At 36.1% G+C, this 13,152-nt stretch overlaps 1 protein-coding gene across 10 annotated transcripts in view; it reads left to right on the top strand.

Moving 5' to 3' along the window:
* Positions 1-13,152, top strand: part of LOC121315816 (receptor-type tyrosine-protein phosphatase kappa-like) — a 49,907-nt gene that overhangs the window by 33,099 nt on the left and 3,656 nt on the right. For 5 of the 10 annotated variants that reach the window (XM_041250269.1, XM_041250275.1, XM_041250272.1 and 2 more), the window contains 12 exons: positions 2,405-2,492; positions 2,820-2,896; positions 3,079-3,096; positions 4,006-4,042; positions 5,008-5,105; positions 5,494-5,610; positions 6,288-6,442; positions 7,112-7,247; positions 7,354-7,503; positions 8,585-8,758; positions 10,576-10,707; positions 11,044-11,169. In XM_041250269.1, the coding sequence (XP_041106203.1) occupies positions 2,405-2,492; positions 2,820-2,896; positions 3,079-3,096; positions 4,006-4,042; positions 5,008-5,105; positions 5,494-5,610; positions 6,288-6,442; positions 7,112-7,247; positions 7,354-7,503; positions 8,585-8,758; positions 10,576-10,707; positions 11,044-11,169 (1,308 nt within the window). The remainder of the gene's footprint in view (positions 1-2,404; positions 2,493-2,819; positions 2,897-3,078; positions 3,097-4,005; positions 4,043-5,007; positions 5,106-5,493; positions 5,611-6,287; positions 6,443-7,111; positions 7,248-7,353; positions 7,504-8,584; positions 8,759-10,575; positions 10,708-11,043; positions 11,170-13,152) is intronic. The other 5 variants (XM_041250277.1, XM_041250274.1, XM_041250276.1 and 2 more) reach the window with 1 other exon arrangement.

Here is a 13,152-nt window from a genome sequence, read left to right as displayed (position 1 = left end):
AACAGATATCAAGAACTCTGTTGCAACTTTGAAGCCTTTGCAGTCAAAAATGTTAACATGCAGTATCCATTTAGTTGTTTTATAATTTGCACACTGGAATGGTTGATTTATTTGTTGATTTATATATATACACACACACACACACACACACACCTCTTGAACTTTTTTCACATTTTGCTGTGTCAGTGCCTCAGAGTTTCATGCATTTAAATGAGGATTTTTTTTCCACTTATCTACACACCATACTCCACACTGTTAAGGGGAAAAAAGTTTTTATTCAGAAAAAAATTACATATTAAAAATACAAAACTAAAAGATCATAATTGGGTAAGTCTCCACCCCCCTGAGTTAATATTTGGCAGCAATCACAGCTGTGAGTCTGTTGGGACAGGTCTATACCAACTTTGCAAATCTAGATTTGGCAATATTTAACCATTCTTCTTTACAAAACCGTTCAAGCTCTGTCAAGTTCCTTGGGGAGCATTGATGGACAGCAATCTTCAAGTCATGCCACAATTTTTAGATTGGATTTAGGTCAGGGCTCTGACTGGGCCACTCAAGGACATTTACCTTTTTGTTCCTTAGCCACTCCAGTGTAACTCTGGCTGTGTGCTTTGGGTCGTTGTCATGCTCAAAGGTGAACTTCCAGCGCCGTTTCAGCTTTCTTGCAGAGGGCAGCAGGTTTTCCTCAAGGTCTTCTCTGTACTTTGCTCCATTCATTTTCCCTTCTATCCTGACAAGTGCCCCAGTCCCTGCCGATGAGAAACATCCCCATAACATGATGCTGCCACCACCATGGTTCACTGAAGGGATGGTGTTCTTTGGGTGATGGGCTGTGTTGGGTTTGCGCCAAACATAACACTTTGCATTTAGGTCAAAAAGTTCAATTTTAGTTTCATCAGACCACAAAACTTTTTGCCACATGGCTACAGAATCTGAGTTTGTTTTGCATACTTCAAACGGGATTCAAGGTGGGCTTTCTTGAGTAATGGCTTTCTTACTGCAACCCTTCCATACAGGCCAGATTTGTGGAGTGCTTGGGATATTATTGTCACACTTTGACCAATCTTGGCCATAAAAGCCTGTAGCTCTTGTAAAGTTGCCATTGGTCTCTTGGTAGCCTCTCTGATCAGTCTCCTTTTTGCTCTGTCATCCAGTTTTGAAGGACGGCCTGATCTAGGCAGGGTCTTGGTGGTGCCATACACCTTCCACTTCTTAATAATTGTCTTGACCATGCTCCAAGGGATATTCAAGGCCTTTGATATTTTTCATACCCATCCCCTGATCTGTGCCTTTCAACAACTTTGTCCCTGAGTTCTTTTGAAAGCGCCTTTGTGCTCATGGTTGAGTCTTTGCTTTGAAATGCACTACCCAGCAGAGGGAACCTATAAGAACTGCTGAATTTATCCTGAAATCATGAGAATCACTACAGTTTAACACAGGTGGAGGCCACTTAACTTGGTGTGTGATTTTGAAGGCGGTTGATTACACCTGAGCTAGCGGACACTTATCGAACCAAGCTGTTTTAGTTTTTATTTTTAATCAATTTTCTTCAAATTTCTAGAATATTTTTTTCATTTGGAAGTTGTGAGGTAGGATGTGTAGATAAATGAAAAAAAAAAAAAACTATTTTAGTGCATTTTAATTCCAGGCTATAAGGCAACAAAAGGTGAAAATTTTGAAAGGGGATGTAGACTTTAAATAGAAACACACACACACACACACACACACACACACACATATCCATATACATACACTCAGGTCTAATGGATTTAATCAATTTTTTAAACATAGATATCAGACGAAATCACAGAAAATGTGAACAAAAATACAGACCAAAGAATCAAGTTCTCGGTATGAAACGTGACACACTGTCGAAATGAAAACATTACAAAGTTAGTATCAGTTATGACCTCCCTGAGCATTAACACATGGTTTTAATATTTAAATGAAAGACAAACTATCAGATAAAACTCAAAAGTTTTATTCAAGAACATCACATCAAACATCTGCACAGCTGAAACTTTGCATTTGAATGAACAATTAAAAATGAAAGGGGTTATTTTCAAACTTACCACATATAATGTACTACTTAAAAAAAATGAAAAACTGTAATAAAATAAACATTTAAAAAGAAACTAGTATGCAAACAGGTGTATGTATATTAAAAAACTGTAAAAACAAAAGTAGTTTTTAATTGAAAATGAAAATATTTTTTCTCTTGCGTGTGTGTCACTCAGTGCAGCACAGAATCCAGCCTGCTGCTTTGCAGTTTTCTGATTGAAATGTTTCTTCCTAAGCGATATGGCTAGCTTCAAGATGAAATCTCTCGGACTGGTGTTTTCCCCAGTACATTCCTTGTACAAAACGAAGGAATTGATTTATTTCATTTCATTTTGTTTAGAGTTTCTTTGAAGGCCAGTCTGCTTCATGGGATGTAGCAAAGAAGGAACAAAACCGAACAAAGAATCGCTATGGAAATATAATTGCATGTAAGTCTTTCTGTAAGCACAGACGGTTAAGTATGTATTTTTCATTTATCTGCTGGATATATTTGTGTGGGGTGATTTATCTTAAGGCAGTGTTCTTCATTGCAAGGCCCGTAGGCCACTGGAAGCCCCTGGTGGACTTTAGTGCGGCCCCTGACAATACACAAATGTGAAGAAGGTGGTGTGGTGGCCCTCACACTGATGTATTATCAGCAAAAGTGGCTCCCCTCTGAAAATTAGTGAAGAACACTGTCTTAGGGTCTTCTCGAAATATAATCAACTTGGGAATAACATTAAATATATTTATTTAACCAATATTTTTTTTTTCAGATGACCATTCCAGAGTTATTTTACAACCTATGGCAGATGACCCCTCCTCTGATTACATTAATGCCAATTACATAGATGTAAGTCTATTTGTTTTTGTTTTCCTGCCCCTATACATCTTTTCTTCTGTATGTGAAACTTTTTTGCATTCGTTGTCTAAAAATCTGAATACAGCTTCTTTTATTTTTTACTTGTTCTAAGTGCTTGAACTCACTGACATTGTTGTGCTTTCTTTCACACCTGGCTTTGATTTGGGCTGTAGATATGGCTGTACAGGGATGTAAGTATCACCTATAGATAAATAACTACACAACATTGTATTGTGGTACTTTTTTAGTTCTGTTAAAACTCTAACATCTGTAATAGTCAAATTTTGTGTTTTTGTTTTTTCCATTTTTTCTAAACATGCTTTTTATTCCGCCTTTTCATGCTCGTATGCATTTCCACTCTGTTGTAATAAACTGTTATGCCATGGACGACATTGTCCTTATATTGATGTTTACCATAAAAGATGAACGTTGAAATTGGTTTACATATTCTAACCGCAACGGGAGGATTTGTTTATTAAACCTATACCCCTCTGATGTAAACCACAATGGATCTTTCTTGAGCCATTTGCAGCACCAGGGAATCTCCAAGATTGCATCAACTATTTTTTTTTTTAGGATAGCAAGGGATTCACAATCCAGGATTATTTCCCCAGTGCTGTAAAAAGCTCATAAAATCAACCTCCAAGTAACTTTACAGACTACCATAGGTGAACTACTTAAACATTTTCATAGCCTTGTACTGTAAACATCAAAAAGGGATTCACTTTTGTACAGCATTTATACGGTTCTGTACTCTTGAAAGAGTTAAAGTATATACAATTACAATTGATTTCTCTACGCCATTTGTGTAGCTCTAAAATTAAGCTAGTCATTGCAAATTGTATCCACACAGTTCAGGGATTTTCTTCTGTACTTGCAGCATGTTGTGCTTATACCCCTGTGATACAATTACACCTAATAATAGTATGTCATTTTAGTCTATTCATTTAAATAAATAAATAACTGCAAAATGTAATTTCTTCTACAAGTAGTTCATCAAATAACTTGGTTCATGGAAGTCATTATTGTAAGTAGTGTTTTCCACCAATATGTTTGTGTTTTGGTTCTTTAATGCAAAATACAATGGCATTTCTTTTTAGGGATATCAAAGGCCAAGCCATTACATCGCTACGCAAGGTAAGAAACAGCATAATACGTATTCTGATGTCTTATCTAATAAGTGCAAGGTCATCTTGTAGTGTGATTCTACATTAGTTCAGTATTATCTTCACTCAACTGTTAAGGAAATTAAGATGTACTTGAGGATACTGATACAGCTATGCTAGGACAGTTTCCCAGTTCAGTTCCAGTTCTGTTGATTTACTGTATTTCAGCCAAGCGGATGTTTTATCAGCACATCTATTTAATGTAAATGTTAATATTTAAAGGGAACGAAGGCTTATTCATCTTGCATACAATTACAATATAAATAACATGTGACCAGAGCGCTCTCTCTCTCTCTCTCTCTCTCTCTCTCTCTCTCACACACTTAAAAGTAGTTGTTCAGTCTTGGTTTTGTTTAAGATTAATATGTGTACATTAAATGTATTGAGGGGCTGCTCTTAAACATCTGTTGAGCATCTATTTAACCTGGAAGAAAGAAGAACCAGTGGGACATGGTTTAATTCTTTAAAGGAGTGACCTAGTTAACCCAAACCATTAACTTGTAAGCGCAGTACAGAAACCAGAATCGGAGGACAGTTAGGAGTTAAGTGGAGGTAGACACTACTTTGCATAGAGTGTTAAGGTTGAGGAATGGGCTACTTAATATTGTTAAGGCAGAAACACTTGGTTCCTGTAAGACACAACTTGATAAAGTTCTGAGATCAGTCGGCTACTAGAACTGGACGAGCTTAGATGGGCTGAATGGCCTCCTTTTGGATTTCAGGTTATTTAAAAGCCGTACATGGCAGCATTATAGAAACATGCAGCTCCAATGGATTAATAAAATAAATTTCCATGTTTTGAACAGATAAACAAGTGCCCTACACCAATAGTGGTTAAACTGTGAAACAGTTAAAACCCTTTGACTAACCCATGGCCATTCAGAATTATATGCATCCCTGGAAAATCATCCTGTGCCATGTTCTCCACTTGCTTAGGTCCAGTTCACGAAACAGTGTATGATTTTTGGAGGATGATCTGGCAGGAGCAGTCTGCATGTGTTGTGATGGTTACTAATCTGGTTGAAGTTGGACGTGTGAGTGTATATAAATTTTATTTATTTATCTTATTTATTTGTTGGTTGGTTTTGAAGGAATGTACACAAGTGTCTTTTCTGTGCCTTTTCTAAATATACTGTACAGTATTTAGGCAATCTAGAGTGAGATTTATTGATTACAAAACTCCAAATAGTCATGTTTTATGTTTACACCTCATGTAGAAAATAAGTTTTTTTGGTTTCATTTTATTCAGCATTTGTCTCTTTTGGTTTGTTCAGGGACATACAAAGTTAGAAGTTAAGGTTAATAATAAAATAGTTTCAGTATTTTAGTGGAAAACACGAAAACAGTTGCAATTTTGCATTTCTGCATATTTCTGCTCTAATATCTCTTGTAAAATAACATAACTGGCTGTTTTTCATTTAGGTAAAATGCTACAAGTACTGGCCAGATGATGCTGATGTTTATGGAGACTTCAAAGTGACATTCCTAGAACTTGAGCCACTTGCAGAATATGTTGTTCGAACATTCACATTAGAAAGGGTAGGCAGCAGCACATTTATTACTTTATTCTATAAAAAATAAGTTTCTCTCATCAATTAGAATAATCATTGATTTTGCTGCATTTTATTGGACCAACAAAGTTTTAAACAGAACTGCAAGAGTTCAAACAAAAAACACAGCATGATGAGGTGAAACATATGCACAGAGAACAACCTAATTTTTTTGTTGTTGTTTTTAACTTCAGTAAAAGGTATCGACATAATCCCCCCGCCCCACAACTGTGGACCATATAGCTAATACAGCGATTTCAATGTAATGTTTTGCATTAGTAAAAGGCTTCCAAAGTGTTGCAGAATACTCATGTTAATAATTGTTGGACTGGCATCTTTTGAACTGGTTATAGAAATGTGATTTGTATGGTTTGTTAACTTTTGAAAAGTATGCTGAGTAAGCAGTTCCTTATTTGACTAGCTACAGTACGTTAGTCGGCTTGCTGAGTTCAAGAATAGAACTTAAAAACTAAAATAATTACATCCAATGTTTTGTTTTTTTAATTGTATATCTTTTTTTAATTTTATTTTTAATACTAACTTTCCCATTTCTCAGAACTATAACTTGTTAATTACTGTGTTCTTGCTGTCAGTCAGCCAACTGATTTAATTCTGTGAGATATCTGTATCTGAATTATTTATACATATTTTTCCATGTCTTTGTAGAGAGGCTTCAGTGAAATGCGTGAAGTGAAGCAGTTTAATTTCACTGGCTGGCCTGACCATGGAGTACCTTACCATGCAACTGGCCTGCTGTCATTCATACGGCGTGTCAAAATGTCAAACCCACCCAGCGCAGGTCCCATTGTTGTTCATTGCAGGTAAGCAATGTACGATGTAACAGCATTAATAAATAAAACTATCATCTATAAAAACATCCATGCCATCACACCTACTACTGTAAAAACTCATGAATCATATAAAGTAGCAACTTCATATTTTTTTAGCGTTATGACACCCTTCACTGTGACCGAAGATGGCTACAATATTGCTGTCATGTGACTTTTTTTGTTTTGAAGATTAACACTTTGAAATATTGGCTTCATGCTCGATACATACATGTATTCTGTGACAAGTCCCTACTATTATATAAGGGCTATATATATATATATATATATATATATATATATGATAAGAGATATATATATAATATATATATATACTAACTGGGACCAGTTAACTGGTCTGCTATGTGGTTATTTTTTCTCAAATTAGTGTTTCTTTTTGACATTTGGAGTAAGTCAATTGTTCAGAGCTCAATAATGTGTTTCTTGTTTTTTTTCAGAAAAATGTATGTAATTTCAAAAATAAATGTATGCAGGATGTGGTTATGTGTACGGGGAAGCAAACAGCCTTTTGTTTGAGCAATGTGTAACTAAACTACCCTTTACTGCTATTTTATGTATTTCTTTGTTTACACGCGCACACACATTTTTGCAAGCTCAACCACAGTACGTCTGTCTGTGAGTTTCTGGTCTTGATTTTTCTAGTGCTGGAGCTGGAAGAACAGGCTGCTACATTGTGATAGACATCATGCTGGACATGGCGGAAAGAGAGGGAGTTGTGGATATTTACAACTGTGTGAAAGCCCTGCGTTCCCGACGAATTAATATGGTTCAGACAGAGGTATGGCTTCTTTTTTTCGCATATATTTTTTATTATTTTGACCAGGATTCTTTTCCAAATAATGTGGTACTTTTGAACAATTAATCTTTGTTTTTACTTTTCACAGGAACAGTACATTTTTATTCATGATGCAATTCTGGAAGCGTGTTTGTGTGGAGAGACGACAATACCTGCTTGTGAATTTAAAGCTACCTACTATGATATGATCAGAATAGACTCGCAAAGCAACTCTTCTCACCTCAAAGATGAATTTCAGGTAAGCATATTTTCGACACAGAATCAGTTGTGTTGCTCTATGTGTGTGCTTCAAACACACAAACATGTATTTTTTTATTGACAAGTTGATTTATTCTCTCTTTATATCAGTTATAAAATGGGTATCTTAAATACTCTGTCCTGATTGGTCAAAACAGGTCACATGGGGGGTGTTGATATTACAGCATATCACCATGGGTTGGCACTTTTCATGAAGGGGCAATTTGCAAATCACTGTAGATATCCATACACCATTGGACAAGATTTATGTAAATGTTGACCTTTTAAGAAACTGAAGTGTACATGAGATATTGAATGAGTCTGAATCAGACACCAATAATTGATTTAAAGTAGTGGAAAAAAAAAAAAAAGTTCAAAATTCAATCATTCTGATTGATCTCGGCTCCTTTTCCCAGAACTAAAGCGTTTCCCTATCCCATTCTGAAAATAGTTTTTTTTTTTTTTTTTAAATATCATAAACTTTCAGCTTTTTAAGAGATTTGGGTTGCTCTTAAACGAGACTTTGGTGGTTAAATGGATGTTTTGATGCTACTGCCTCTGGTTGGTTGCATCTCCTGCTCTGCCTGTTGTCACCAGTCTCACCCCCTGCCCAGCTGTCTGATCTGATGCAGAATATTTATAAATGCATCTCGACAATTCCTCCCGCGCCTTTCTCGCCACATAAATTTGTACAGGTACGATGGTATCATCTCTTCTGCTGTGCCCTGTATTGTTTTAAATTGTTTCTTATCATTGGCCCAGTAGTTCTCCACGTTGTGAACTACAAGAACAGTTTCATAAGTACTGGTATTCCATAATCCAAATAACATTGGAGTATATCACACACCCTGTTATGCCCTGTTGCTTACATGTTAGATAATCAGTTTCACAGTTATTTCACCATTCTTATTGACTTTATATATGAATCTACCAATCCTTGAAAAAAATGAAAAATATGATGCATTGCATCTTCCAGTTTCTAATATAACTAATACATTATATTACATATAATATATTGTAAATATTATACTAAATTAGCAACTTTTAGTTTTGGTTAACATTTTTTTCTTTCTGTTGTACAGACGCTGAATTCTGTCACTCCACAACCCCAGCCAGAGGACTGCAGCATTGCTCTGCTTCCCAGGAATCATGAGAAGAACCGTTTCATGGACATGCTGCCTCCAGACAGATGTCTACCTTTTCTTATCACTATCGATGGAGAAAGTAGTAACTACATCAGTGCTGCCCTTATGGATGTAAGTGCCTGCCCATGTATTATATATGGCTGCAAAATAATTATTAGTAAAAAATAACCAGGAATTGCATAGATAAACTGAGAAAGCTAGAGGCAAATCCAGGTATTTTTATTATTATTATTATTATTATTTTATTTTTTTAAGTGTGTTACTGCTGACTTCTGCACTATAAGTATACATCTTTTCATAAGGTTATTATATGAATTTTTTACCACTTTAAAATTAGAAAAAAGGGCAGTCTGACTATTTTTAATGAGCTGTTAGAGCAGAGACTGTACTCCACATTAGTTATTTAATACTGTAGTCACATTTAACTTTTTTGTACTCCTGTGATTTTTTATTTTTATTTATTTTCTTTTTTTGCATGTTAGATTGAATGCCAAAACTTCTTAGAAAAATGATTACTTGCAGTAACTCAGTGTTAAGCTTGGTCTGAGCTCTTTCAAGTTCTCAACCGCTTTTGAATAAAAAAATATATATATATATATATATATATATATATATATATATATATATATATATATATATATATATATATATATATATACATACACATACACCAATGTGACCCTACACAGTATGTAAAATAACACTAAGTGGTCCCCAAGTGGTTCACCTGGTAAAAGCACAGCCGCGTGGTGTGCAGGACGAATCATACAGTCAGAGGAGTGCAGGTTTGCATCCGGGCTATGTGAAGTTGCCGGTCTTTGCTGGGGATTCCAAAGGGAGCGGCTCAGGGAGGCAGAACCGGCAGGGACAGTTTCTCCTCATTGCGCTATAACAGACCCCACTGGCCAGGCACCTACTGAGCTCAGGCGGACACCTGGAGCACTAGCCTTTTTCCTCCAGAGGCCAGTAGCTTGCTGATAGCCGCTCGAGTTCCTGGGCCTAAAAGAGCAAACTGGCTTGTTTGTGAGATTGGAAGACGTCCACTGAAACTTCAGTTCTCCTGAGTTATATGGGGAATTGTTGCGGTGAGGGGAAAAATAATTTGATGTTCTAAATTGGGGTAAAATAATTAGGCACTCTAAATAAAAAATAAATAAATAAAACTATCTCATTGCAAATTGATGTCAGTGCTGCATTTATGATTATACAGTACTATAGTATTCATTTTAATTTTGGAGTAATGCAAGGTCATTGATTCATAAACTTTACAAATTTCTGGACTTTTTCTAACCAAGCCATCAGAAGAATACCAGGTAATTTGTTGTTTTCTTTTTCTTTTATTTTATTATTTTAATACATAAATAAAACTGGATTTGTTTCATGGCTTGAGTAATGAAAGCTATACAGAAACCAAGCCTTTCATTTAAGCATACAAGTAGAGCAGTTTCAAAGTAATATTGGACATTGTAATATATTACCAAAAATTTAAGTGGCTTAATTATAGGTAAAATGTATATTTTGCTTAATAAATGGTTTGACAGTATTTAAAAGGGCTTGGTTTGTAGCAATAAGTTGGTCCTTTACCAGGATGTTAATGATTATTTAAATACTTTTGGCTTTACCTGGGGCTAAGCTTCTTGTTGGCAGTCTTTAACTGACTGGTAAGGGAACAATCCATTATACATTGTTTACATTTTTAAAATAATAAATAGCGTAGCATTCCTTGTGCATGACGTTTCAATTACCACATCAATATTTATAATATACCTTTTGCTGTTTTAATTGTAGCATATTTGACGACTTTGTTTTGTCATTTAAAAGATGTTTTGCACATTACCTAACCGGGTACTATTTTTGGTTATATATATTTTTGTTCTCCCCAGCATTCACAAAGTGATTTTTTTTTTTTTTTTTTTTTCTACTTTAAGAGCTATAGACAACCTGCTGCCTTTATCGTCACACAACATCCTTTGCCTAACACTGTAAAGGACTTCTGGAGATTGGTGTATGACTATGGCTGCACTTCATTGGTGATGCTAAATGAGATAGACCTTGCGCAGGTAGGCAAGATTATTTAGACATAAAGCAAATGTTAACAAAATATCTGCAATGTTGATAACTCAAATACTATATTGATTGCCTGGCACATCTGTAACACCTTTGTTATTACACACCTTTTGTCCTTCATGAACTATTGGATCCCAACTGGATGTAAACACTTTTTCACTAAAACAAAAAAAAAAAAAGATTCTGCTATTTAAACATGCTTTATTGAATTAAGAGGTGGGATCTTGGAAAATGAAATCCTTGGTTAACATTTAACATGGTAATGGGGATGGTAAATAAGGATAGCATTTTTGTTTTAAGATGCTGACTTTTTGTTTATTTTTGTTAAGGGATGTCCACAGTATTGGCCAGAAGAAGGAATCCTCAGATATGGTCCTGTCCAAGTTGAATGTATGTCTTGTTCAATGGATTGTGACGTGATAATCCGTCTTTTCAGAATATGCAATCTTACCAGAGTAAGTAAAGCCCTCTAATAAACCCATTTCAAGCCCTTTAGTGTTTATAGAGACCTTTCATATTCAAATCAGTATTTATAATATAGGCAACTTTTATTGAGAAATGCAGTGTTTGCTTCTGTCTGGCATTCAAATATTAGTTCTGAGAGCTCTAATATGTTTTGTAATGCAGTCTCATCCATCATTTTACTCAGCACGTTAACTGCAAGAAAAATAGCCTAGACTATTAAAGATTAATGCATTTGTGCACTTTTGCATATAAAGTTGTTCTATGGTGTTGAAGTGCAGTGGCAATAAAATTAAAAGAGCGGACAGATTACTTTTATGAACCAAAACTTTATTTAAAACCTCTGCCAAAGGAGGACTGAGCAGCTGAGTCAGCTGTGAATACAAAATAATATTAGAAAGTAAGAATCTACCCTCCTACAGTGATTTACTTAATCTTTACTTAATCTATATATAAAATACACACACAGTGCCTATAGAAAGTCTACACCCCCTTGAACTTTTTTTCACATTTTGTTGCGTCAGTGCCTCAGAGTATCATGCATTTAAATGAGGATTTTTTTCCACTAATCTATACACCATACTCCACATTGGTAAAGGGAAAAAGGTTTTATTGAGGAAAAAAAAATATATATATTAAAAATACAAAATTGAAAGATCATAATTGGATAAGTCTCCACCCCCCTGAGTTCATACTTGGTGGAAGCACCTTTGGCAGCAATTACAGCTGTGAGTCTGTTGGGATAGGTCTCTACCAACTTTGCACACCTAGATTTGGCAATATTTAACCATTCTTCTTTACAAAACTGTTCAAGCTCTGTCAAGTTCCTTGGGGAGCGTTGATGGACAGCAATCTTCAAGTCATGCCACAAATTTTCAATTGGATTTAGGTCAGGGCACTGACTGGGCCACTCGGGGGCATTTACCTTTTTGTTCCTTAGCCACTCCAGTGTAGCTTTGGCTGTATGCTTTGGGTCGTTGTCGTGCTGAAAGGTGAACTTCAATCCCAGTATCAGCTTTCTTGCAGAGGGCAGCAGGTTTTCCTCAAGGACTTCTCTGTGCTTTGCTCCATTCATTTTCCCTTCTATCCTGACAAGTGTCCCAGTCCCTGCCGATGAGAAACATCCCCATAACGTGATGTTGCCACCACCACCATGCTTCATAGTAGGGATGGTGTTCTTTGGGTGATGCACTGTGATGGATTTGTGCAAAAATAATGCTTTGCATTTAGGCCAAAAAGTTCAATTTTAGTTTTGTCAGACTAAAAAACTTTTTCCCACATGGCTACAGAATCTGAGTTTGTTTTGTATACTTCAAACGGGATTCAGGGTGGGCTTTTTTGAGTAATGGCTTCCTTTTTGCCACCCTACCATACAGGCCAGATTTGTGGAGTGCTTGGGATATTGTTGTCACGTGCACATTTTGACCAGTCTTGGCCATAAAAGCATGTAGCTCTTGCAAAGTTGCCATTGGCCTCTTGGTAGCCTCTCTGATCAGTCTCCTTCTTGCTGGTCACCCAGTTTGGAGGGACGGCCTGATCTAGGCAGGGTTTTGGTGGTGCCATACACCTTCCACTTCTTAGTAATCATCTTGACTGTGCTCCAAGGGATATTCAAGGCCTTTGATATTTTTGTATACCCATCCCCTGATCTGTGCCTTTCAACAGCTTTGTCCCGGAGTTCTTTTGAAAGAGCCTTGGTTGAGTCTTTGCTTTGAAATGCACTACCTAGCAGAGGGAACCTACAGGAACTGCTGAATTTATCCTGAAATCATGTGAATCACTACAATTTAACACAGGTGGACGACACTTAACTTGGTGTGTGATTCTGAAGGCAATTGGTTACAGCTGAGCTCATTTAGGATTGCTATTACAAGGGGGGTGGACACTTATCCAACCAAGCTATTTCAGTTTTTATTTTTAATTAATTTTCTACAAATTTCTAGAATATTTTTTTTCACTTGGAAGTTGTGAGGTAT

This window comes from Polyodon spathula, chromosome 5 (genome assembly GCF_017654505.1).
Source record: "Polyodon spathula isolate WHYD16114869_AA chromosome 5, ASM1765450v1, whole genome shotgun sequence".
Lineage (NCBI taxonomy): Eukaryota > Metazoa > Chordata > Actinopteri > Acipenseriformes > Polyodontidae > Polyodon > Polyodon spathula.
This window is presented reverse-complemented; position numbering and strand designations above follow the sequence as displayed.